We start from the raw sequence: 27,817 nt of genomic DNA, 5'->3' as shown, positions 1-27,817 counted from the left end.
TTTAGTAAGATTTCAAGGACTCAGATATAGGAATGAGATTCTCTTAATGCAGTTTATTTAACATCTAAAGAGGCAGTTAGGATTTTTAATGAAATGATAATCGTTTTAAAAGAACTTCAGGTATGTGCCTGTAATGTCACAATCTATGCTACCAGCCTTGACCTACAAGAGGTGGCAGCTGTATTCATAAAGCTTCTATTAAATGGTGGTTTTACCTGGGAAGCTCACATATTGTACTTCTCACAACTCTGGTAATAACAGATGTTAACTAGCTATTTGTGAAACTTTAACATTTCATTATCAGCAAAAAGCTCTTTCTGCACCATCAGAAGGTGATACCCTGCCAGTCTTTCCTGGACACTATCAAAGGAGCACATAATTCAAATACACATGCATACACGACAACCTAAGAAGCTGGCTGATACACCGTTTCCCCCCGAAATAAGACTATCAGTTCAGCTCTAATGCGTCTTTTGGGGCAAAAATTAATTTAAGACCGGTATTATATTATATATTACATTATTATATTATATTAGACCCAGTTTTATAGTAAAATAAGACTGGGTCTTATATTGTATTATAATTTTTGCTCTAAAAGACACATTAGAGAGGATTGTCCGGCTAGGTCTTATTTTCGGGAAAACACGGTAGCTGAAAGACTCATAACCCCTCGCCCCCCGAAAGAAAAAACTTTCAATTTTTTTAGAAAAAGGCTTGAACCTAACCCCTTCACCGTCTAGTTAATTGACAGTTGTTGGCTTATGTAACTAGCAAGGATGGGAAATGCCTTTCTGCTTACTATTTTTTAAAAATCTACTTACTCCAAAGAAAGACTTTATTTATAAATAAATTGAAAAAGGTATTTGAGGAAGACTTTACAAGTACACTTTTGTTAACTTTTTTTTAAAGCACTACCACATATGTCTACCCAAAAAACCTTCAAAAGTCCATTTTGAGAAAAAGCAAAAAATCTTTATTTCCAAGTCAACAAGCTAAAGTGAAGGTTGACTATACATCTGATGAAATCTTAGCTTCTTGATCTAGAGAAAACCCAAAGAATATCCTAAATTATAGTTCTTTTAAAGGTCACCCAAGAAAGTAATTAAGAAATCTAGAGTGACAAAGCACTGCCTACTAAAAGTTTGTGTTTGCTTAAACAGGTTTAAAAACTGCTTTTGTTAGAAGCTACATCAATGTAGTGCTTTGTATAAGTTCAATTTTTAAATGTTTTAATCCTTAAATTTTCAAAGTGACTGAGAAAGCTGGAAGCATTCCAGCTTTGGTGTTACATCAAAACCTCATCTTCTAAGTGAAAAGAGAGAAGGGTGCAGGGGCAATTTAAAATTTCTCTTTACCCAAATCACATAATCCTCCAAATTAATGCTATAGTTTGCAGTCTCTCATACCCTGATTTGGGCAGAACAAGTTCAACCCCATAAAAAGCTGGGGATGAGATAGCCCGTTTCCGGGCTCCCACTATGGGATGGGGAAAGCAGGAAGCAGAACTGATTCACTACCTGGCGCTCCTTTGCACTTTGCCCTGTGCCTGACACTGTGGGTGGTGTATAAGGAAGCTGTGCTCCAGTCTGCAAAGTGATGCACCCAGACTCTCCACGGAGAGAGCGGGTGGCCCCCGAGGAGACGCTCCATAAAGGCAAAGGCCCAAAATCTCTCCCCTCACTTCTGTAACGTCTGATAAAAAGGATAAAGCACCCCCAGCCAACCTAGCCCATCAACTCCCTCTCCACACACCCACCCCTCCCTCCAGACTGCAGGAAGAGCCCCCCCCCGCCCCACGCCGGAACCTGAGAAGAAAAGTAACGCGAAACCGGGCGGGGCCCCAGGGGCAGCCCATGGAGGGAGCCAGCGCCCAGGCGCAGCTTCCTGAAACGGAAGGAGGGAAGAAAATGGGAGGAGGGAAAAGAGGGAGGGAAGGAGCTGGTGATCCCGCCCATGCCCAGCCTAGCCGAGCTTGCAGACTTTTCCGCCTCGGCGACCTGGCAGCAGGCTGGACGGCGGCGCACTGGTACGCGTCCCGTTAAGCTTGAGCCGACCGGTGCTCGCCCAGCATTTCGATCACCAAGAATGGAAATCCCGCCGACCCACTACCCAGCCTCCAGAGCGGCCTCAGTGGCAGAGAACTGCATCAACTACCAGCAGGGGACCCCCCACAAGGTGTTTTTGGTGCAGACAGTCACGCAAGCCAGCATGGAGGTGAGTCCGGCAGAAGGCAACGGGCCAAACGGCACCCGCTTCCTCCACTCCCAAGGGTCTCAGCCAGGCTCCGCTGCATCTCGTCCCTCCCCTCCCCCCCTCTTCCACCCAAACCGCTGGCGTCAGGTCTTAATAGGTTAACATTTCTGGGGATAGACTATACTGCAGTCTCTGGGGACAGCTCTGGGCTGTTTGTTGTTTTCATAGGAAGGCAGAGACATGACAGTTTTTATGGACACTATTACAAGGAAATGGGAACATGTTACCAGTGAAGGGCAGCATTTCCCCTTCCCCAAGTGAAACCTGTAGGAACCATTCGAACGAATCTTAAAACTGCCACGACATTTATCGTCTCCTATTCCACAGTCTGGATCAATGTTAAGTTCCTGTCTTGCAAACGATCCTTCAGTTTAAGACCAATCCTTATTAGACCCTTTGACCCAAATGAAGGGAGAAACAAACAGCAAGAGAAACTGACAACCATTCAAGGCAGTGTGAGCTGAAGCTTCGCTTTAACCACCCAAACACTAACTACTGCCATTGACTCCCTCTGGCTAAAGGGTTAAACTAAATGCTTAAGACCTCACCAATCACTAAGCTTGTTTCCATTTTACTAAAATCTAATGGATCTGAGATTGTTCCTTATTTATTTGACATACGTTTAACTGCTAACAGCCTTTAAGTGCTGACAGTAGATGTTATTTCATTCAAAAGTGAAATATTTAAATGTTTGTCTTACTGTTACAAAATTTGTTAAAGTATCATTCTGCAGGTCCACTAAGATACAAGTAAAAACGGTATTTAATGTCTAATCACTTTGCAGTAATCTGCCTCAAAATGGAATTCACCTTCCTTGAACACTGGAGGGTACACAGGACTTTATGGAAAACCTTTTCAATGGTGTGTCCTATTTGTCATCTTTAGAATTATAAGCTGTTTCAAAATTTCTTATGTAGAGAATTTAGGATCACAGATCCAGTCCTCTAATGATTGAAAGTGAATTGGAACCCATTTTATTTATATACGCTTTTATCTTACCCTTCTGTTCTCATCCAAAATAAACCTCACAAAAGACCTGCTAAATTGGATTTTGACATACATGGAAATATGCTTTTTAAGGTCTAAGGCTTTAATTATTTACCCAGTCAGTGCCCCCACCCCCAACCAAATGAGAATGGACTCTTCTAACAATGCAGAGAATTGAGTTATTTTTATAACAACTAACCACATTTTCCTAATTTTAGGATATTCAAGGAAGAGGACATAAGTATCACCTTAAATTTTCTGTGGAAGAAATTATCCAAAAAGTAAGTGAAACATACTTTATTATTAAATAAAATTTGATTCTAAATATTCAAGATCACCTCTGCTGATCAAATCATAGGATTAATTTTTTTTTTAAGTTGTTGTAAAACCCTGCCTTGAAAAACAGAATGACCACACAACGGTCAGTTTTTACTCTTTTTGTGTATTCTGAGATACAGGAAGCATTGCTATTGAGCTATTTGAAAAACAGACTTTATATGCTTCCCTTTAAATTCCCTTTAAAAATGTTATGTTCTCATAGGGCAGTCTGAACTTATGCCTAATATTAACAAGTGAAATAAATTACTCTCCAATCATCACTACTTTATGTCTGCCTTTCTCATTGTTTTTGATTTATTTAAAGAAAGCAAGTGCTTTTTAGATATTTATGAGCAATAGAATAGATGGCTGATATCATGTTCAGACAATAATCTTTCAGTAATGGGGCAAGGAAATTTTTATATAGCTGTCAAATTATTAATGAGGGAAACTTAAAAGGAAGGAATTGCAATTTGTACCATAACCATCTTGAAATTAAAAAAAGCTTGCCCCTTTGTTGAGCATAACTCAGAAGAGATACAGGCTAACATAAGGAGATGCACTGAAAGGCATCTGAGCTGCTAGACAACCATCTTTACAAAGCAGAACCAATGCTACAATCTTTTCATTTTATAAGTAGATACAGATTGCTCTGAGTTTGGGAAAATTGTTGTTTCAGGAGCAGAGAGAGTAAGAGTAATGGAAAGGTTTTAAAAAGTAACCAGAGTCTAGAGTGGCATACAAAGTTGGATTAAAATCTGGCCTTGCAAATGGATGCCCCATTAATACTGAAATATAGTCCAAGTTTAAGATGAGTTTATAAGATTATGAGACCTAATAAATTGTAAAATAAGTTGTCTATTTTAGATACCTCTAAGAAATTTTGACAAGGCCACTCCCAATTAGAGTAGGCACTCTGAAGTCAAGTCTGAAACACCACCATTAGGGAATCAACGCTTTAAATGTTATAGCTCAACAATATTTAGCAATGGATGGCCACCTGCATGTAAAGATCTTTTTAAAGACCTTTTGCAAAATGTTTCAAACAGCAAGTGACAGTGAACTGCACAGCTGAAGTACTTTACCCTCCAATGGGAGAAGATACTGCACCAGAAGTTAACTTCACATTTGAAGGAGAAATTGGAAAGAACCCAGATGAAGAAGATAACACATTTTATCAAAGACTCAAGTCCATGAAGGAACCACTAGAAGCACAAAATATTCCAGGTATTTAAATATGGCATGGGAAAGGATCTTCAACTTTAAGATCAATATCAATTATCTGCGCTCAAAATTGTCAGATGTTAACATTATGTTGGAAATATACTAGCTTTTGCAAAAATATCCATTACCAATTTAATTCAATAAAAAAGCCCTTGAAACTTTATAGATCCATGGCTTAATTATTTTCTGCACACATTTGAAGGAAACTAAGACATGACTTAGAATTTAGATTTTTTTTTTTTTAAAGTTAACATTGTATATGTAAAGTAACTTCATTTATCATGTTTCCCTCACCAGACAGTTTTGGAAATATAGCTCCAGAAATGAAGCCAGTTCGACATTTAGCCTGGGTTGCCTGTGGTTATATAATATGGCAGAATTCTACTGAAAACACATGGTATAAAATGGTAAAAATTCAAACTGTCAAGCAAGTGGTAAGTAATTTCCATAAAATATACTATTAACAGGGTTAATGTTTACTGAAAGTTTTATAATTCATTATTAGATAAGTAGTGCCCCTTCGGTAATTTTGTATTTAAAATAGTGTAGTTGGTATTCTGAAGGAAAGGTCAGTGACAATCAAGGCCAGAGAAGGTGAAGCTTCAGTTTCAAGAGAGCAAAGTCTTGAGTTATAAACAATTTGGCATTCAGTTCTGTGCTCAGCTTAATGCAGAGTATTTCCTTTGGCAACCTCAGTTTTATGTTCAAGTTACTATAGTCATGAAATATTGAAACTATCTCTGCTTTTTTTCCTCTACTGAAATGGTACTGCCAGAGCTACTTAAGAGTCGTGGTTGCCATTTTCCCCCAGGGATCAGCTGGGACAAAAATATTAGCATCTCAGTCTTTGTGAAGCTTGCTATATATCATTTTCTTTTATACCCATTTAGTCATAATTTACAACCTCATATCTTAAAACTTGTTGTTAGCCTTGTGTTTCCTTACGTGTGATATGACTATTCTGAACTGCCTCTTTCTAGACCTTAAAGACATAAATTGTTTGATTTTAGCTTTATTAAGGGGTTAAGAAGAAAAAAAAAATATGTTAACTGGTAGCATCTAAAGGAAAAAAAGAAAAATAGTGTGCAAGAAGACACAACAAAATGTAATGGCTGTGTGTGATGTCAGAGGGGTAGTGGATGGGGGGAGGGAGGTTGTCACTATGTGAGGGATATAAATGATAAATGTCTAACTGTTACATTGTTTTGTGCACCTGAAACTAATAAAAAAAAAGTTATTAAAAAAAAAAGGAAGCCACAACAAACAGTTTTAGTCAGCTCCATAAAAGACAAAAGACTTTCCAATCGACTTGTTACAGCTTGTTGTTACAGCTGTACGTACGGCGTGACAGCTGGAGCACCCTAGCACCCTACTCCACAGGCTTTGGTAACCAGTTATTAGATACCCACTTACAGTCCTCAGAGTGTGATGTCAAATACCTAACAAATACTACAACAACATTTTAAGAAAAAGCCTTTTTTGAATGCATTTTTGTAGACATCAACCCTGGTTACAGCATTTCTATGGGGGTCTTGAGGCCTCAAATAATTGAGTGACTGGTCCAGGTTACAGAGGCTGTATAATCATAATTATGATTTTTCAAGCCATGTTTTCATAGCAAAATATGCACAAAGATAGGCGAGTAGTTTTATGAAAGAAAATTCCTTCACCAAATTGTAGTTTTAAATCATTAAATGAAAATCTCAACAGAAGGGTTTAACCACTGCTTCAGGCTATATATATTATATATCTTTTATGTATTAAGATCCAACATGTAAGAAACCTTACTACTGATTTTCAGATTAAAAGACATTCTTTGTTGATATATTCAAAGAAAAGATTCCTTCAAGATACTATAAGAATAGTATACTTTCACTTGACCCGAGGGCCACATCTATAATCACTATTAACCAGAGGAGCCACAGGAGCTTGTGTGCCCCTTGAAGTCTAGGGCTTCTTTCAATCCATCGATTACAAGCCTTAAAAAGCCTTGTCTCTGATGACTGTGGTTTTCAACTATATAAATGCAATATTTCTGTGCAGTTGATGGTATAAATACTTTATATGTGCAAAGCGATAAGCAGCATAGATCAAAGTTTTAGTAACAAAATCGTAACTATATTCATTACATTTTACTATTTTGTTTTTTAAAAGAATTTCTATTATAAAATTGAAAATTAGTTTCCTTCAATGTAAGCACTCATTTCAGGACTGTATCCCTTAAATGATACTTTTCTGAATATTGTAAACATTAAGAAATCTTAAATGACAAGCTATAGACTATAATGCTTTAAGTAGCTACCACAACTCAGAAACTAAAAACAGAAAGGAAAATGATTTTTAGACTAACAAATGAAAAATCATTAATTTTTAATTGTACTTTGAAAGCAAACTTATTTATAACAAAGTTTTTCTGTCAGTCTAAATAAGTTGTTGACATTCAATTTTTATTTTTACTTAAGTGGGAGTATTATAATCATCTAATGAAAGCTGATTTTTAAAATTAAAATATTATTTTTGCCATGATACATTTTACACACCAGGTTTTTATTTATTATAGCAAAGAAATGATGACTTCATTGAGTTGGACTACACGATTCTACTTCATGACATTGCATCTCAGGTAAAGTATCAGTCACCTTTATTTGATGCCACTTTGAAAATTGAGACTTGTTTTATAGCCACAGTATTCCTTATTGATTTTGACTCTAAATCAGAATTCATGTAAATCCATATAAATCAAATAGGGTTGAAGTATACTATACTTGTAGCAATTTAATTTGTTTTGTGCTATTCTTTGAGGACTATTTTGTTTCTAACAAAATATAAACCCAACTCTGTTTTCTTAAATGTTTTCTGGATTTTATCATAGCATTAGTTTCCTTTACTTGCAGGAGATTATTCCTTGGCAAATGCAAGTTCTGTGGCATCCACAATATGGTACTAAAGTAAAACATAACAGTCGTCTGCCAAAGGAGGCACAACTGGAATGAATGAAGACCCTAACACTGGATGAAGTGTCAGTATGCTTACTGAGGATGTATATGTCAGTCCATTGATACCTAGCTTAAGGGGCCAAATAAATCCCAAAGTGTCACTTTCTATAAATGTCTTGATTACAGCACAGAACTGTATAGCTTCCAAAATAAAGAGTGTCACGATGTGAAAGTGTCCTAATAACAGTAAAAGCGCCATGTTCAAATGTGTTGCATACTTACGGGACAGGGGCAGTAATGGTCTCTCTGAAAGCAACTTTTGGCTTCCCTGTGATACAGGGACAGCCATATTCTCTTTCCATCCTCTAAAAAGAACGGGAAATAATTTTTTGGTGTATTTAAATTTAAAAAACTGAAAGAAGAAAAATCCTAAGAATCTTAACTATTAGCATTTATTTAAACATAATACGTAAGCATATAATAAATCTTAAATCATTTATGTATCTTACAAGGATTAGATACATGATATTAAATACAAATTTCTATACATTTTATATAAGTGAATTCTAATTTAGACTGACTTACTTACCTTCAGTTAATATATCCACTAACACTTCATCTTTGTTCCATTTTATTATATATTCAGTGGAATAGTATACAAGTATGAATCTGTTGTTAGAATCTTCTGCTGTCTCAACTTCAAATTATGATCAAATTATGTCTCAAATTATGATCACAGCCAGAATTTTTAACCTTAAGTCAATATATCTGGTTTTCATTCAGATATACAGACACTTCCCAGGAAAGAACAGGCCCCATCTGCCCATTCTTTTATCTGTGTTCTAATGATCTTCAAGTACTGACTTGAGAAGAAAACAAGCAAGAAATGACCTGAACAGTGGGTACTGGTGGGCTGACTTTCTCAGTAGTTTTCTCTCAGCAGGTTGTCTCCCTAAGGCTGGGACCAGAATATACTTCACCCAACTAACCATGACCTGGGGATGGATGGATGGTCTTATTGCAAATCCCCTGAGCCTTGATTCTAAAAGTTCGCAATGTTTTACAATAAAAATATTTAGAGATCAAAAATAGTTAATTTGCAACACACAGTAGAGGAAGCAGTATACCACTTCTGGATACAAACCAGAGTGAAGCTTGAAGAACCACTATTAGTTTATGGACATTAGACTGAGAATTACTGACTTTTGCGCTTAACAAAACACAGACATAAAGTGAATTAACTTCTTCGTTATTCATTACCTGAGCATAGATTTCCAGGTGTAATTCTCCCATTCCAGATACAATTGTCTCTTTGCTCTCAGTGTCAAAGTGGACTTTAAATGTGGGATCTTCTCTTGTAAACCTGCCAATACCTTTTGAAAATTTTTCCAGATCATTCTTCAAAAAAAGAAAGTGGTTACACATTTTACTAATCATGATAAGCAATGGCATTGTTGAAAGCACACACTGAATGAAATCAAATACATAAGCAGGGAAGAAATAAAAACGATCCACCACCCAGTTCCTAGGCCGTACCCTTGTAATAGGTGAGCTTGGATACCACGCAGCCAAGAGAGCAGGACTAGCTAGCTGTTGGCATTTTCTTTCCACATCAAGATACAAAACAAGAGTCCAAGATTTAACTCTATTCCCTTTCCTATTATATCGACAAAAACTGTCCATTTGTGGAAAACTGCCCATAAAGGAGAACGCAGAATCTTGTTACTGTGTGTATTTTAAAAATCCTCTACAGAATCAAAGGAATCAGCATGTTTACCAAGAAAGACTATTGTAGATTCAAGAGGAGAGTGAAGATCAACACTGAGACTTTCAAAACAATCTGCTTGGATGTAGTTTGATGCATCTTTATTCTCCTTACTTGTAATTCCCTATGTGGTAAGCAGAATAATGGCCCTCCAAGAATATGCCCTAATCCCTCCAAACCTGTGATTGTTATTTTACACGATAAAGGGGACTTGGCAGAGGTGATTAAGGTTACAGACATGAATATTCTGGTGGGCCCAATGTAATCACACAGGCTTTTAAAACTGGAAGAGGAATGCAGAAGGGTAGGTCGGAGAGATGTGAAGAGGGAAGAGGCAGGAAATATTTGAAACACGAGAGGGACTCATTTTGCTGTTGCTGGCATTGAAAACAGGAAGGAGGCCACAAACCTAGGAAGGTGGGCAGCCTCTTGAAGCTAGAAACAGCCCTCAGGTGACAGCAAGGTATGGGGACCCCAGTCCTACAACTACAAGGAGATGAATTCTGCCAACAATCTGAGTAAGCAAGGAAATAAATTGCCCCCTTGAGCCTCCAGAAAGGAACACAGCCCTGCCAGTATCTTGATTTTAGCGCATTAAGAACCAATTTCCGACCTACGCAACTATAAAATAATACACTTGTGATGTTTTAAGCCACTAAGTTTGTGGTAATTTCTTACAGCAGCAATAAAACAAACAAACCCTGAATCATCAGTACTTCCAGCTATTATAAGTGTCTGGGGCTGTGCTATGTGTTTTGTATATGTTATCTCAAGTTCTAACCACAATGCTGCAAGACATAATTATCCACGTTTTACAGGTGGAGGCAAGCAGGTACAGAGAAGTTAAACGACCTGCTCAGGGCCACACAGATAGTGCAGGGCAAAGCCGAGACTGAATCCTGTGTTAGTCTAGCTCCAAAGTCTTTCCCTTTTTTCCTGCAAGAGCCAGGGCCTCCCAACTTACTAGATCATCCCTGCCCCCACCGTGGAGACTCAGAGTTTTATGCATCGACTTCATTATTTGATTTAAATTAATGTACTCCAGCAAGCAGATAGCCCTGAGACACCAAAAATACCTTTTGGATATTCATGCATTTGATTTCCCTCCATTGTTGTGAACCATCAAAAGTCTTACATAAATCCTCAACTTAGGAATAAAGAAGCATAATATCTTTAACTTCTAGCCCTGCATATTCTGAAGGGAAAAGCAAACCATTTAGCAAAGACCTTGGAGAAACTGTGGCATCTTACTGTGGTAAGATGTAAGGTTTGCCTTTCCTCAAATTTCTGAGATGGAGTGATTTAATGTTTCTTGCTACCTCAACATTCTCCTTTCTATAATGAAGAGGGTCTGGAAAATCTCAAGTTCCTCAAAAGTAGCAGCTGTTAATGCATCCACAAGACAAATCAGAATACATTCTATAAATGATAGTTCCCAGATGACAAGAGGTCATAAATGCAATGCATAAATGAGTTAATTTCAATATGCCAAATTAACGTGATTGTTAAGAATGTCAAGGCAATTTAAGAAATAATTATAGTTCAAGAACAGGACTAATTGCAATGGCAAGCCAATGTGAATGCAGAACTTATTCAAGCAGTTGGCTTTGTAAAAAGTTAAAATGACATCAAATAACATCATAAATCTGTCATGTTTGAAAGTGAGAAAAACAGTATTGTTTGCAGGCTTTCCATGTTATAATCAGATGTTTCCTTTATAACTACCACAGATCTAGAGATGTATTATAATGCATGAGGCAATTAATCTATGCAATATTCTAATGTCCTCAGAGTGAGGTTTTCCTCAACTTAGGACAAATGCCTGTTTCCCCTTTTCCATCCCATTATGATCTGAATCTAGGAAGTCACACTTACCACTGTGGAACCAATGATATACTTTTACTTAGTAAAGAGTTATTAAGCAGTCTTATGAATAGTTTAATATCACCAATTTCTTCAATATACTGAGGAGTAATTACTACTAACAGACTAGCAAATTTTAAAAGGTAATCTCAATACCAAAAGAGGAAATAGAGACTGTAAGCCTGCTGGTTATCACATGACACCATGTGCATTGTGGAGACCATGAAAAAGAGCTCAAGTCTTTATTGTGATAATCTGAGCATTAAGTCAAATGCCTACCTTGTTAGAAGGCTTCATTGCTATTGAAATGACAGGATCAGGAACATGAATTGACTCCTGAAATATTTTTTTAAAAAACAGAGAAGAATTCATATACACTACTGTATGGGTCAAGGTCAGGGGTGGATTAATTTTAATATTCTGTTTTACAGTAGAACAAAGGACAGATATTAAACATCTTTAGGCTAGACAATACATATCTTGGTCTGTTTGCATTAAATAAATATATTAATATATTAACAAATAAATAAAGGTGTCCACTTATATGATCTCTTCCCTCCCAAAATAAAAATATTTATTTAACAGTTTAAGACCCTTAAGCTTATTGACATGTTCAATTTAACATAATCATATCAATGAATCCAAATGCTGAGATGTGGTATTCTTATTGGTTGGTGGCTACATTTACTGTTGCTATCTTCTGACAAGTTCTTTATTTAATCAATGATCACCGGTAAGAGAAACAGAGAAAGGGCACTAGATTCTTTATGCACATGATACCTCATTTAATCAATCACAACTCTGAGAGGCAGATACTATTATCCTTATTTTACAAATAAAATCTTACAGGTATGGAAAGAAGGTAAAATAGCGTGACCAAGGGCCAGTAGGTAGTATAGGGCAGACGTGAGACTCTAACCAAGGTCTGTTTGCTTCAAAGCCTGAGCACCTCCCACAACCTCCAGTCCCTTCACGCTGCTAATGACAAGCATGTATAGGAAGCCTAGTCAATCCTACTTACAAAGCATTCCCCTTATCTAGAGCCCCCTAAAGCCTATACAGATTTAGTTAACGATTTTTGTACTGTCTTAAATCAACATTAAAACCAGACATTGGAGAATATTTTATACAAAGACACTAAACTATAAAATTATGAATTCATCATATGATCTAGGAACTATTATAGTGCTCATCTGTTAGGGTCGGACGAGTTCTTACATAAACAACCCATTGTAAATTTGTTCACTGCAAATTACCAATTCCCTTTGTACTTATTCATATTTTTCTTTACTGAATTCAGGGGAGGGACCACCCTCAAGAACAAACAGTCATATGGTAGGACAGCCTGCTATCCTATAGGGGCAAAATAGGAAGTGAGTGAAGGGAATTCAAAGGCAGGAACTGCCTGAGCCATGTGTGGAGGACAGACTATTCCATGTCTTGACCGCAGTCTGGCCCATGAGCTGGACCTGGACCAGAATGGGGATTGCTTACCACAAAACCCCCTTAGAGACTGTCTGATCCTACTTGATGTTCGTTCTGATATAATCAGCACTCCTCCCTTGCCTCCTGCTGGGTGCTGGTTCTTGAAACAGGCTGTTGTCCTGTCCTGACCTGGTCAAGCACGTAAAGCAATTTTCATACCTGGTAGCATTCATGTACTAGTACCCTTTCTACGCTATGTAATTCTCCGGTGCCTGTCAGGCAAGTCGAGAATATCCACTTCATCTTGCAGCTGCCCAAGAAGAGGCTATAATGTAAGTTTCCTTTAATGAACTCTGTTAATTGCCAGACTGGAGTGGCCAGCCTCTTTCTTCGGTCTTTCCCTGCCCTCCGCTTACAGAGGCAGAATTTCGGTGTTGGGGGTCTTCCCTTGGCCTGTGTGTATTAACTGCACGCTCGTCCCTTCAGGGTCCCTCAGCGACAAAAAGGGACCTAGTTCCACAGTGGAGGCTGTGTGCAGTAAATCAGATTAACTGCATCTTGCCTTCAGAGTATGATTCCGTTCTGTTATATTATTCCCATGTCTAACCTAAATGTTAGCAGTCTGGTCTTACAGTTCTTGAGGGAAGGTTCTCCTTTCTAGTGGCTGAGTTATTGAGGAAGGAGCACTCCTTTGGGACCAGCCTGATGGTGGTTACAGCAATTAGAGAGGCACCCACCATGGGGAGGCAGATCTCAGGGTACACGAGTCAGAGTTCCACCGTCCAGATGTGTCTAGTGGAAATTTTCCCTCACGCTAAACCTTAGAGGATTGTGGAATGATTTTACTAAGAAAAACCAGATAAGTTAGCTGACACAGAGCATTTGTCTAACTGACATTTAGAGAGCCACAACCAGTCTATACTTGATGCCTGTGGCACTCAATGAAAACTTCTGTGGTTGTTTTTCTGAAGTACTACATGTACTACATAAAAACATACTTCTGAAACTCAAGTGACCAACGGCTTTGGAATTAAACGACTTACCATAGAAAGCCCATTATTATCTTTGTTTGTGAATGTGTCTCCACTAGCACAGTCAATGCCAAACAATGCACAGATGTCTCCGGCAAATACTTCCTCAACATCCTAGATAAAGAAATAACACAAATTTGTACTTGCAAGTAATACAAATCAGAACAGGTGACTAAAGAGTACTTGAACAATAAACATTGTACATAAACAAACATGGCAGGATCTCACCATAAATTCTATAAAGAATGAACTAGCCAGAACCAATGCAACACTAACAATCAACCATGGCAAGATGTATCTTAACCAAGGCCCTTATTTAAACCACATCTCAAGCGACAAGATTATATTTAAATAGAAACTCAGATTATATTTAAATAGAACTACGGCATCAGTACTTGGAGGATCTACAGACTGACAGAATAGAGAGCCTCGCAGCTCTTGAAGTTATTTCTATGGAATTAAAAAGCATGTTCTTTGTGTGTTGCCACAGTACAACAGTCAGATGTGTATGACGAATATGTACAAGAAAAACTAACAAAGGAAGGTTTGAAAACAAAGGCAGGAGAATGGAGCCCATTGTACTTAAAATAACCTTAATTTCTCACAGATGCACGCAGTTAAGAAAACACAGGAAATCTAAGAACAAAGCATTGGTGCCTCTAAACTTCCTAGTTTTTGTTTTTATATATTGACAGTTCATTCATAACAGGTGTGGCTGTGAATGAGCGAGTGTGTGTGTGTGTCTTCCTTTAATGGTTACATAGCTGTATAATTCTCCTAGCTGCTGGCCCATAAACCAGCTGTGACAACCACTAATCCCTCTAGCCTGCCTCTGCTGCCTATTTTACAAAACAGCAATGCTGTTAAAATTTTTTTTTTTTAATTAAAGTTTATTGGGGTGACAATTGTTAGTGAAGTTACACAGATTTCAGATGTACAATTCTGTAATACATCATCTATATATCACATTGTGTGTTCAATGCTGTTAAATTTTGAAAGACTGCCTATTCATCTTCCAGGAGATATAAGAAGTTATGGCCACCAAAAATTACTGTTTGAAGATTTTGCTTAGACTAATAAATTTCTCCAGGAATACAGAGCTGAATAGGGAAAGGGCGAGAGTAGGAAATAAGCTCATATACCCAGTATTCCTGCCAAGGCCTAACCGTATGGACTGCAGAATTTCAGGACAGATTCAGAGCCAATTCAAGAATTCAAGTCAAAATTTATCTCCCAGACCAGACCTTGCGAGGTTTTAAATCTTCAGATGGATTCTAACACCATTATGGCCCTTCTAGGGGTTGGTTCAACAAATACAAAGCTCTAAGGTCAAATAGAGCTTTCACACCTGCCATATTTCAGAAAGTAAATTCACTGAACAATGTGGGAAATTATGTGTGAATTTATTACTCTCACCTCTGAGAACCACAGTTACACTGTCCTAAAAACTATTACACTCTGTAATGATAGTTCTTGAGAAAAGTACTAAATTTGTGTTCTGTGTCTTTAGGAACTAACTGTCCCTTCTCCTTAACCTTGGCCATAGAGGAAATATATAGCTAACTCAGAGTGTACAAACTGTGTTCTTAACAACTGCTAATTTAGCCCATACCAAAGAGCTATATCAGAATTGTAGCACAACTAACTAAAAAGGAAGAAGCGAGGAAAACACATTCAATTAGAAGTGATTTTCTTGTGGGGCTCAGGATACCAAGAAGGTAGGTCTATTTCATCTGCACTAGAGAAATTTCTGATCTCACAATGACCAGGTACTTGCCTCCATCATGTCAGCATGCATGCGAACCAGCCGTTGCACCCGCACTTTCTTTCTTGTTCTCGTGTTGTAGATGGTGTCACCCTTCTTCAACTCTCCTTGATAATTGCGAACATAAGTTAGCTGTCCAAATCGACCTGCCTAGAAGTCAAGATTGGGTAAGGGCAGAAAGAATAAAAAAACACACAAAACATAAATCAAAATTAGGAGGAAATCTTCAAAACTACCTCCACATACTCCATATCAATTTTAGTAACTTTGAGTATAGGTAAGTTAAATGTTTGTGTTGTTCTTTTTGGTATTATAATTCAAGATACTAATTCTGCTTCCTCTGAAATAAGTTATTAGAAATAAATTTTTTAAATTATTTATATAATAAAGAAGTATCCTTTTGACTTCTAATATTATTTCATAAGTTAATTTTAATACAATAAGACAAAAACAAGGTATAATTATTGGAAAGACAACAAAAATATCATTAGAAATGGTAAAATTGTGTCATACATCTACAAGATCTGGTCAAACAATACAGTGAATGTTTAAATTAAAAAATATATATATTATTACAGTAAAAGACACATTGCTATTAATCCCCCTCAAAATACTCCCCCTTGCTTTGAATACACTTATCCCAGCGTTCTTGCCACTTTCTGAAGCAGTTCTAGAAGTTCTTTTCCGAGTGTCTTTAGTTGAGCTGTGATGGCTGCCTCGATGTCTTGAATCCTTTTGACTTTGGGGAAGAGTCAGAAGTCACACAGTGCCAGATAAGGTGAATAAGGTGGATGAGGACACACCATAATGTTTGTATGTGACTGAAATTGCCATATACCAGAAGCAATATGTGACATGGAACATTGTCATGATGGAGGATGATTTATGGCACGCTTTAAAACACACCTTCTCTCAACCGTAGCTCACACCCAAATGACTGCACAGAACAAGTTGAAACTTGTCACATATTGTTACTGAGGTGCAACGCACCACTTCCCATGTTGAAGATCCCTGCCTTTCCGTCGGATGGCACTCGGCAACACCATTCACCGTAACTTTTGATCACAATGAAAAGGTTCCGTCTCACATCACTTCTGGTACAGCAATTTTTGTCAAATAAAAACATTATGGTGCGTCCTCTGGCTCCTCCCCAAAGTCAAAATGACCATGAAAGGTAAATGTTTTGAGTCCATTCAGGACACTGAGGCAGCCACGACAGCGCAACTAAAGACACTCACAAAAGAGGACTTCCAGAACTGCTTCAGAAAGAACAATGGGATAAGTGTGCTCGAAGTGAGGAGGAGTATTCTGCAGGGGATTAATGGCAATGTGTCTTTTACTGTAATAATTTTTTTTAAATTTAAACATTTACCATATTTTTTTATCACACCTGGTATTTAACTATATAAATTTTAAAGTGCTAATTTTTTTAAAAAAATCAACATTAGAAAACGTGTGTATAAATAAGGAAAACTTTGATCTTAATTTTAAAAAATGAAAGACAAAAGAAATAAGAGACAATTACAAAATAGGAAATACAACTGCATAATAAATCCAGTATATGGAAAAATGTTCTCTATCATTAGGAATTAAGGCAAGATGAAATATCAAAATATCATTTTTCATTTATGAAATCAGTAATGATTTTCTAATAAATAATATTCAAAGCTGATAAAGATTCACTGACATAATCTATTACATTAATTCTAAAAGTATGAAAGCAATTTGGCAATATAAATCACTTGATATTAAAATATTCCATACTGTTAACTCAATAATCACTATTCTGTGGATCCTAAGAAAATATTCCTAAACATATTTTTTAAAGCTTTATGCATAAAAATTGCCACTGCAATGTTATTTCTATTTTTTAATTTAAAATTACTTTTTTCTCATTATAGAGTATAAGTATATTGTAAAAATTTAAAAATAAAATCTAGGAAAAGCCCCCCAAATATAATTCCATCCCAGAAATAACCAGTGTTAACATTTCCAACTTATCCACCTTTTGTCCCATTTAAAAATTTATAACAGAAGCAACAACACAGCAAAAAGCACACCTAGTGCCCAAATCTGGGTTTCTTGGATACCATTCTCGAATAAAAGGAACCACAGCTTCTAAAGAAATGGCTGATTCCAAGGCTGGAGCAGGGACTATAGATGAAAAGCCTAGATCATCCTGTATTGGCAGAAAGAAAGGAAGCAGCCAAAAAAGCAAAACATTGGGGAATGTTTAAAAAGACACAGAAGCCAACGGAAAGAGCTCCAATGGTCAAACCTGGCCAATCTGGCCAACAAAACAAGTAACGAACTACTAGATTATAACTCAAAGTGCAAAATAAATATCCATTTAAGTCCATACAGGTATAAATGATTGAATAAATCAATGAGGGAGAAAAGACAACTGTCCCAACAGAAGAATCCTAAATAACTTAAGTAGACACTGCTCCCTGAAGGAGATGGAGCATAATCCCCCACATCTTAAGTGTGTGCTGTGCATACTAACTTCCTTCTAAACAGTATGAAAAGGGTGAAAAAAAAAGTGACAGTAGAGAAACCTATAACCAAACCTGTCATAAGAGTAATTTTGTAATAGGAATAAAATCCTACAAGAAAATTTCTACATATCGCAGTTAAATACATTAGAAAGCAACTTACCTCCAGTTTAAAAGCCAGGCCTACAAATGGGTGGGAATTATCTCTTTTGGAGTTCATTAAGATTTTGGTTCTCTCATTTGAGTCACTTAAAATAAAGGAAATATAACTCTGTGAGATGCAATATTTGATATTTCTTTTATATCAATTTATTTCATCAAAGAGTATTATCTGAGAAAAAGCACATATGTGCTAAACACTTCGGACCTCACACATCAGTGAAATTTCACTGAAAGAAATCAGTAAGAATAACTTCTTGGGCTTAATGATTACACTGTGATAGGACCAGAGTAAATTAAAAAACAAAACAAAACAGGAATGGTGTGATAGAGAAAGAAAAGAAAAATAATCAATGAGAGCTTTTAAAAAAGTTTGTTTCTTAAAGCTATTTTTTTTTATATGACTGAGAACAACTGGTCCCAAATAAGAAAATTTTCTACGATGTAAACCTTGATGAATAATAAAACAAATCATATTTCTAACTCACAAATAGCATATGGGAACTGGTATAATAAATATTTTTCTATGTGCTAAAATTGCTACCCAAATAGAAATGGTGATTTTTGTAAATAATGAAAAATAACACAAACATAACTGCAATAACCATTCTTATATTTTTTCATAGTGCAAAGTATTTCTGCATAAACTAAGAATCAGTTTCCAAGACTTACTTCTCCTGATTGAGAATAGCATAATTCTGGACCTCAGAGGGATTTGGGAGGTATTCTAAAACAGCATCTAAAAGAGGCTGCACTCCTTTGTTCTTCAAGGCACTTCCCAAAAAGACAGGAGTAAATGACCTATTTAGAGTAGCTCTTCGGATTGCAAGCTACAAAAGAAAAAAAAAAAGATTAGTAATTCCTAAAAATCACACTTTGTTTCAGATCAATTATAAACCAAGAAATGAATGAAATGAATATCCTTTGAGTACTGGCTTTTAATGGAGACTAGAATCAGGTCCTCTATAACTTAAGGTCAATTAAAAACAAAAAATCAGTGCCTTTTTCAGGGCTAGGAAACCGCTTTCAACACTCTTAGAATGTCACTAATTTTCAACTGGGCAAAAAAAATACACACATAGAAAATAGACACACACATAGAACAGTGTAAATGGTGTGCTAACTGTGTGAGACAGTCTGCTAATGGTGTGAGATAGAGGGAAAAGCAATAGCTACAAAAAAAAAAAAAAAGAATAAAAGCACACCCTCTATTTAGCTAATAGGTAAATAGATAACTATTTACCTATTTTAGGGAAGGAGCACAGAACTGGGCAGCCGGGAGATGGGTGAGAGATTTCTTTTCCTGTGTATCTTTGTATATATACTTTTTAAATGTTTAAACCACATGAAAGTATCATCTATTAAAAAACATTTAATTAACTGATGTTTTCTTTTATAAAGAACATATATACTCACTGCTGTAGCATTTCTGTATTTATCTTCTCTTCTTAATAAGGATATATACCCAAGTGGTTGGCTGTTTAAGTGTATTTTTTCTAGAACAAACTAGAACTCCTTTCCAATTTTAAGACACTACATAACTCACTACTTAAAAATAATATGCCATGCCAAATGTTTTGAAGAAACCAATTATGTTAAATAAATCTACTGATTTCATTAATAAAACCCATGCATAAAAGCCCATGCCATGTCCCCTCCCCACAAAAAAAGAAAAGCAAAAAAACAGAGCCCTCTTTTTCTTAATATAAAACTTATTTTGAGAGCACTTGCCTTTAAATCTGAAATTGAGGGGATTTTTTCTTCCAGGAACATCTCACCAAGCTGCTCATCTGAATTAGCAACACATTCAATCAGCTCCTGCCGGTGGTCAGCTGCCGCTGCCCGGAATTCTGCTGGAATTTCTCCATATCGAACAATCTGACTAGGAAAAGAAATGTTTTATTTTGATATTTGAAGGATATTCAATGAAATATATAAAGCACCAATGAAAAAGTTAAACTAATAGCTAAAAAGTCTTTTTAGATGAGAAAGCGTTTTGATATATTTGTGTTAATTTGGCAAATAAGACTAATGGCTATCTTTAAAATTCAGACAGACAGTGGGCAAAACAGGCAAAGCATAGGACTCCAGGTTGTACCGCTAGTGAGTGGAAGAGCCAAGATTCAAGCCGACCTGACTCCAAAGCCCCTGTGAGCCTTGAAAATTCTAGTAACCAAATTAATCAGAACATCAGTCTCTTACAAGCAGGATCAGAGACCTGATTCTATTCCTTTCCATTAGTAACACAGCCGCTAACACAGAATATCCCATTTTGTAGTAAAAAGGTTACTAAATATGACAGACTCTTCAACATTGGCCCCAGTTCTCCATTCCTCTATGGGTCAAATAGGTAAGAGTTACAGATAAAATATATACAACTGAGAAGTGGATATACTTGATATTTAGAAATAGTGGTACGAAAGGTTTCAAAGTATTTTTTAAATGGAAACCAATGTCAAAAATAACAATCTTTTCAGAAAACACATTCCTAAATAAAAAAGTAAAAGCCAATTGCAAATTGTTCTAAAAAATGTTCTTCATGGCCTTTGCAGCTTAATTTCTTCCTTCCTGGTAAGCTCTCTGGTTCTTAGACTTATGCTAGAATCATCTGTGGAGTCCTTTCAAAATACACATACCCAGTGGACTAGGGTTGGGAAAGGGGGCAGGTGTATTAAGAAGTCCCATCTGTGGTTCTGATGTACAACAAAATTTAAAAGCCTCTACTGTAGAACACAGAAACTTGTGCCCTGGTAATTCTGGGGAAGCAGACTTATTCATTTATTTACAAATATTTTTTGAGTCGCTATTATGGACCAGATAGCTCTAGGGCCCTACATTCTAAGGAATGATAGACAAACTTTGTTGTCATTACTCAGCTGTCACACAAAAAGTGTGAAAAACACTTCATTCACTGAGCAGCCTCCAGCTTTTCTCTGCCTACAAGATGGCTGATAAATTCTACAGTTAACTGATCACAACTCCCTTTACCCACCTGCCAGACCAGCAACCCCAGTTCCACTGCAGAGGAAGGAAACCCCTCAAAAAGTACTTTTGGAGAAACTGCCAGACTATTGGGGCCACTCCTTAAAGGCTCATTCATGACTCCCCTCACTGTGCACATTAGTGTCACTCAAAGTCTAGTCTGCAGACCAGAAACAGCAGCATCACTTGGCAGCTTTCCAGAATGCAAATTCCAGGCCCCACCCTAGATCTACTGAATGAGAATCTCTGGAGGTAGATAAAATAGTGTGTTTTAACAAACTCCCCAGGTGATTTTCCCAGAATGCCACTGAGCAATTATAGTGCTTCGTATGCAAAGGTCACCCAAAAGTTGATCGAGGGACCAAATACCATATCAAACACTTACCAATTTACTTCTTGTATTGCCCAAACTACTTTTGTACCATTTTAACTGCTTTTTACATATTAATCTTTTTATCTTTGTAATCCCATGAAATAGCTTGAGGAAATATTTATGATCCCTATTTTCTTCCCAGTTTTTATCATAATGCATAGGACATAACAGCTGCTCTATAAAAGTCTGCAGAATGAATGAATGCATGAATGAATGAGGTATTACTGGCCCAAGCTGAAGGCTTCCATGCGTGTCATAATGTGATATGAACATATTAGCCACAAAAAGTAACATTCTCCATTGGAATAAATACTAAGCAAAAAGGGAAGAAACCAGGATTAAAAGCATTAAAACAAAATCATCTTAGAGGATATTCTTCCAGCCACATTTCAAAAGGTGTTTATGTTTAAAGAACACATCCTTTTCCTTCTCTCTGATACCTTTTAAAATTTAACATTTTAACAGTGTATTTGTAATACTTACCCAAAGTCTCCATCGAAATAGATGGCTCGTTCCTCAATAAGATCTATAATACCTTTAAAATCACCCTCCAAACCAATGGGAATCTGCACAAACGCTGCATTATGATTTAGTTTAGACCTGAAAAATAAAAATACATATAGTTACCTCTTTTTCCTCCCCAAATCCCTTTGAAATGACAAAACAGATATAAAAAGAAATCAGCGGCAGATGTTGGAGAACTGGGAGTGTCATCAGCAGGTCAGAACATAAGATATAGAGCAGCTGGGAACAGACTGACAGTCAAACTCATCATGCTCAGGAAGCTACAACACTCTTTAGACAACAAAAAGAACTCTAAAATGTTTTCCCATCTGATCCCCAAAATACCCTGGATCAGAAACAAGGGGAAAGAATAGGTCAACGGGTGGTGAGCCAGGATATTAAAAGATGGTGGGATAACTATGCCCACATCTCATTCTTGAATCAGCTGACTCTAGCAAAACAGTACAGCTATCAAAAGAAAGTTCTTAGGGGAAAACTCTCAGATGAGGTATTTAAGCCAGACACTCAGCATCAGCCTGTACCCCTATCAGGCACAACCACTGAATGGAAGTTACATTCACAGGCAGGGATTTTTTTCTCGAGAAGAAACATGCTCTAGATACCACTGTTTAATCTAGACTGTAGGTGCCCATCTATAATAAAGGACAGATAGGTAACTAGGAATCACCAAATATTTGAAGGAAACCAATAGCTTGAAAGAGAGGTGTAAGCTCAAAAAACAGTACTAACCTCCAAGGAGAGAGTTACCAGACGAAAATAAAATGTAAAGGTCTGAGAAGCAACGACCTCTATTAATAAAGATGTTGTAGTAAAAGAAAAAGTTTATGAAAATTAACTATGTACTGTTACAATTAAAAAGAAAAAGACAGGCTAAATAACAGAAGGGATGTAGATGAATATCAGATTAGTGAGCTGGAAGACTGACCTCAAGAATTCTGTGATAACCCAGTGCAAAATGTGAAGGAGACAGAAAGGATGAGAAAGCATGGTAGAAAAGACAGAGGCCAGATGCCGAAAATCTGTTTAATGGAAGTTACAAAATGAGAAAACAGGTAAAAGGGAGCGGAGCAAACCAAAGTAGTCAAATAAATGCTAAAAGAGAATTTTCCTGGAATTCTGAAAGACTTGGTAGAAAGAGTCCCTCTGTTGCCAACCATAAGTAAAATGTAAGTAATAAAGATAAAAAGTGAAAATGTTTCATCCTACCAAGAAAATATTACAAACACCCAATAAAGAAAAAATTCACTCTCATCTCAAATACATCACTTTCGTCTAAGTGCACACAGCAATACGGTCACTTAAAGTTCCTCAATACTGGACAGACACATCACTCCTGGTCTTTCCACTACCACAGACTGTGCTGCCTATATCCACCAGCTCTATCGTGTAAAACTTGAGTAGGAACTCTTCAGCTCCATTTACATATTACAAAAGGTCAAAAGTGAAACTCTCTTTTCAAAGGTTATGTGAAATATATAGAAATATGCAAAATGTAACATGCTATAAACACCACTGGGTTAGACCTGGTACAGAAAGGAAGTGTTGCTGTTGTTTTAGCACATCTGAAAGCAAGGGAATATAGCATACTACTTCAGGGCATTAATTAAAATTCAAGTAAAGGTTGAAACTGAAGATGATCCTCTAGCTTTGTCTAAATAAACACAAAGTAGCTTTAGAATCTACTCTAGATTATAACTTCTATAATTAGAGCAAAACAGCATAAATTGCCAGATTGTTTTCTGAATTCACCTTCAACCTCCCTACAATTTAAGTCATATTTCCCCCATTCTACAGAGAAGGGAGTTGATATCACACCACGAACCCAACTACTGACTTCAGTGTTCCATTTACTGTAATAAGTCACTCACATAAATACATTTTAGAAAGGAAAAAAGAAGTAAGGATAAAGCTTAATGATACTGAACTAATTGTCCTTCTGGATGTAAGGTTTGTTGTCCAGATCATCACACCCCTCTCTGTTCCTTCTCAGGTTCAGTACCTCATCTGCTGCAGGGCCCTGGCTGGGTTGGAGCCAACGCGGTCCAGTTTGTTAATGAAAGTTAGAAAAGGAACACCGTAGCGCTTCATCTGCCGGTTCACAGTCATGGTCTGGCACTGCACCCCTCCAACCGCACAGAGGACAAGGATTGCGCCATCCAACACTCTTAGGGCCCTTTCAACTTCTATTGTGAAGTCCACATGCCCTAAATGAGACAAAGGAATACGTGAGGGTCTTAAAGAGCAGTCTGAATTTTTATATCACGCACAATGAAAAGTTTTTGTATCTCAGCTCATTACATAAGTCTTCTAATTAGAATATGGATTCTTTAACCACCAATACCATTCACTCACCATAAGGTCCAGGGACCAAACAAGATCACTTCAAAAAGATACAGGGCACAGATTCCTTCGGAATCAGCTGCAGAGTGTAAAAGGCAAGAACCCTCCTACTCACAATTTATTGGCACTGTTTTTCAGGGAAACCACAAAAGGATGAGGTGCTCTAGGTCCCAAGTCAGATTTCTCTAGTAAGAATTCAGGCACACTTTTGAGTAGTATTTGGTAAGCCAAAATGAGCTGTGCCACAGTAAAGAACTAAATGCTTTTGCCAAACAAGCTGCAATAAAACCAAGAACTCAACTCACCAGGAGTATCTATAATGTTGATATTGACATCTTTCCACATGGTATAGGTGGCCGCTGACTGAATAGTGATTCCTCTTTGTCTCTCTAGTTCCATGGAATCCATGACAGCACCCACTCCATCTTTACCTTTCACCTAAACACAAGCACAGCAATTCAGATTTCTCTGTCCCTGCATTACAAGCAGAGATCTTTACCGAGACGGAACCAGAACGCAGGTAGTTAACTGATGTAATTTTCAGAGAAACCTAATTTGTCACACCATCTCATGAAGTAGAAAACTGATCACAGATGTTGCCCTCCATTCACTGCCTAATCCCCTTTTCATTGCCATTCTCAGCAACTGCTACCATAGCACAGTCACAGGGCCATCTCACTCCTCCTGCACCGTTCCAGCCTCGTGCTGTTAGTCTGTGAGTAGATGTACAGAGAACAGCTTTTCCCCTGCTCTGCCACATGTGGATTTTGAGGCCTGAGTGGGAAGGATTCAGCTTTTGTAATATGTGATTTAAGATGATCATTATCTGAATTTTTTTTTCTTCCTCTTTCGCCTTCCCCCGCCCCCCACTCTGGTTCAAGCCATTGTTTCTCAGTCTAGTTGTGTAGGGCGCAGCTCCCTGGCCCATGCTGGTATTATGAAGCTTTCGACCCCCCACCCCCACGCCCCGCTGAAGCAGTCAGTCGCAGGTCATTGGTTGGTGGCTCACAGCAGCTCACGGCAGCTCTCACCAGCTGCTGGCCACTTACGCTGGCCAGTGGCCGCTCATGGCGGTACACGGTAGCCCACGGCAGCACACAGCAGTCCGGGGCAGCCCACGCCAACCTCCAGCTGCTCAGGGCAGCCCAGCTCCAGGGAGAGCTGTTGTTCACAATCTTAGATGTAGAGGGCGCAGCTGACTGGGCCATGTGGGAATGGAATCAGCAGCCACCTGGGTGTTAGGAGCCCAGCACTCCAACCACCACCCAGCCGGCCCCTGAAGAAATATTTTTAAATGGAGAGTTAAGTTATTCATTGATATGTAATTTCTTCAGAAGAGTTTCAAGATTTTCTCAAATAATTTTTTCTGATATATGTATTTTTTAACTACTAAGCTCATACTATATATAATTTTAAACACTTTTTCCACTTAACATTATAAATATCTCTTCATAACATTGAAAATTATGTAGCTACTATTTTAACGGCTGCTTAAGGGGACATATTGACTTAACATTCTCAAAGGACAATCTCCTCAGGATACCCACAGAAATGGTTTCCAGACAGATTCCTCAGAGCAACATTTTAAGTCTGCTTGACCTATCCACTTTGTGATAAGATTTTGGTTAAAGATCACTGTTACTATTCTTTAAATCTTCCAGGTTTTGTGAAGTTTATTAAACAATAACTACAAAAGAAATAGCTCTCACTAATCTGGAACCACCATGAACCACAAACCTCGTGCATCTTTGCAATTCTGCCAGTGTAGTAAAGCACTCGTTCTGTTAATGTGGTTTTCCCAGAATCAATGTGAGCTGAGATTCCAATATTTCGTATCTTTTCATTAGGGAGCACCCCTGACGAACACCATCGGCACACCTTCCAATTAACCTGAAAAAACAAGAAAGCTCAAGTCAATGCACTTTTTACGAGGTAACATTGAGCAATCAGAATGGGTTTGGTGGATATCTTCCCTCCAAGGAATCTCAACACACAGAACACATCACATGAGATAGCCCGGAAAAACCAAAGGAGTAAATGTCTCAACATGCTACTCCTGTAACCGAAGGAGAGACCGCAAGAGAGGACAGAAAAATAGACACTCTTAAAAATAAATAAATAAAGCAGAAAATATATTTTCAAATAAATTAATTAAAGTGGCAGGTATCTTTACTGTATGTGACAGGTTTGAAAATATACACTGGGGCTGATAAAATCAGAAAGGCAGCTCCCAACAACTAATAGGAAATAGTTTTTGGTTTCAATTTTACTTTGATTTTTTTTTTTTTCTCTTCCCCCTTATTGTAGTTCACAGCTACGTAGCAAGGATGTTTGAGGGTTTATATGCTCTACGCAGCAGTGTCAATAGCTCCAAGGCAGCCCACACAAGGCTTCCAATTTCTTCAACACAAAAACAATTCATGACATTTTTCTAAAAACTTCATTTTAGTACGGGGAGGGGAGGAATCCTGCATTTCAAGGAATCAAGGCCCAATGTAAACCCTTCCTATAGGAGTACACATCAAAAAGGCACTGCAGCCACTTCTGAGAAAAGGGAAGAAGACCTTGGAAAAGGGGAGTAAAGTATTAAGTGGAACCTGGGTGACAGGCACTCAGTTGATTAAATCCCGGGGATACCAGTGAGCAAAGCAAACGAGGTTTGCACGATAGGAAAGGCTCAACTCTTACCTAATCCTGCATCATTCATCGTCCCCCGCAAAAGGCTGACACAAGACCATAGAAAAGAACCGGGAGGTTCGAGCGCCAAATCAAATAGCCCAGGGTCGGCTAAAAGAGGGGGCAGTCGGCCTAATGACATTACAGTGAAAAGAGCACTTGCTAATGAGTCGGGAGCCCTGGGTTCGAGCCCTGGACGCACTAATTTTTCAACTGCCTTGACCTTCACTCCAGTCACTTCTTTTTAAGGTACACCAAAACCAGAAGTTTAACCATAAGTAGGAGACCTGTCCATCCTCCCAGGGCACCGAGACGCTGCTCATGATTGTGAAGGTACCGAGGGGCTTTTCAGCGCTGAGGCAGGACGACTTGTATTCGGAGCTGTCAGAGGGAAGTGCCAGGGAAGGAAGGGGTGCTACTGTATCCCTGACCCCGCAGGGCCGCAAAGTCCCGGGAGGTCCCAGGTTCAGTCTCGCCTCGCTGGGCACTAATACCTGCTTTCTCTGCCAGCCCAGGACGGCGAGGACCCGCGGTAGCGGCCCGCGCCCCACAGCCGCGGTGGCGGCTGCTCCCAGCAGCCTCATGGCAAGCGCAGAACAGGCGAGAAAGTCCCGCGGCTCCGGGTCAGTTTAGCAACCCGTACCAAATCGCTAGCGTTCAAAGTCACGCCGGCAGTCAGTGCCGGAAGAGCACTTCCGGG

General features: G+C 38.0%; 2 protein-coding genes across 2 annotated transcripts in view; one reads left to right on the top strand and one right to left on the bottom strand.

Annotated features, from left to right (window-relative positions):
• The window catches only part of GFM1 (G elongation factor mitochondrial 1), a 39,378-nt gene extending 11,561 nt beyond the window's left edge, over nucleotides 1-27,817 (bottom strand). Inside the window, exons 1-13 of the mRNA XM_019731953.2 lie at nucleotides 27,612-27,817; nucleotides 26,179-26,331; nucleotides 24,747-24,879; nucleotides 24,101-24,305; nucleotides 22,060-22,176; nucleotides 19,953-20,103; nucleotides 18,894-19,051; nucleotides 18,226-18,310; nucleotides 15,580-15,717; nucleotides 13,815-13,916; nucleotides 11,626-11,682; nucleotides 8,979-9,116; nucleotides 8,001-8,083 (exon numbers count right to left, since the gene is read on the bottom strand). Coding sequence (XP_019587512.2) covers nucleotides 8,001-8,083; nucleotides 8,979-9,116; nucleotides 11,626-11,682; nucleotides 13,815-13,916; nucleotides 15,580-15,717; nucleotides 18,226-18,310; nucleotides 18,894-19,051; nucleotides 19,953-20,103; nucleotides 22,060-22,176; nucleotides 24,101-24,305; nucleotides 24,747-24,879; nucleotides 26,179-26,331; nucleotides 27,612-27,701 — 1,610 coding nt within the window. The 5' untranslated portion in view covers nucleotides 27,702-27,817. The remainder of the gene's footprint in view (nucleotides 1-8,000; nucleotides 8,084-8,978; nucleotides 9,117-11,625; nucleotides 11,683-13,814; nucleotides 13,917-15,579; nucleotides 15,718-18,225; nucleotides 18,311-18,893; nucleotides 19,052-19,952; nucleotides 20,104-22,059; nucleotides 22,177-24,100; nucleotides 24,306-24,746; nucleotides 24,880-26,178; nucleotides 26,332-27,611) is intronic.
• Nucleotides 1,899-7,950, top strand: LXN (latexin). Its single transcript, XM_019731954.2, has 6 exons — nucleotides 1,899-2,214; nucleotides 3,459-3,521; nucleotides 4,608-4,785; nucleotides 5,080-5,216; nucleotides 7,343-7,405; nucleotides 7,677-7,950. The coding sequence occupies exons 1-6, from the start codon at nucleotides 1,954-1,956 to the stop codon at nucleotides 7,773-7,775; spliced, it is 801 nt and encodes a 266-aa protein (XP_019587513.1). The 5' UTR covers nucleotides 1,899-1,953; the 3' UTR covers nucleotides 7,776-7,950.

The sequence above is a fragment of the Rhinolophus sinicus genome, linkage group LG01 (assembly GCF_036562045.2).
Source record: "Rhinolophus sinicus isolate RSC01 linkage group LG01, ASM3656204v1, whole genome shotgun sequence".
Classification (NCBI taxonomy): domain Eukaryota; kingdom Metazoa; phylum Chordata; class Mammalia; order Chiroptera; family Rhinolophidae; genus Rhinolophus; species Rhinolophus sinicus.
The sequence above is the reverse complement of the archived record's forward strand: the minus strand, read 5'-3'. Positions and strand labels throughout refer to the sequence as shown.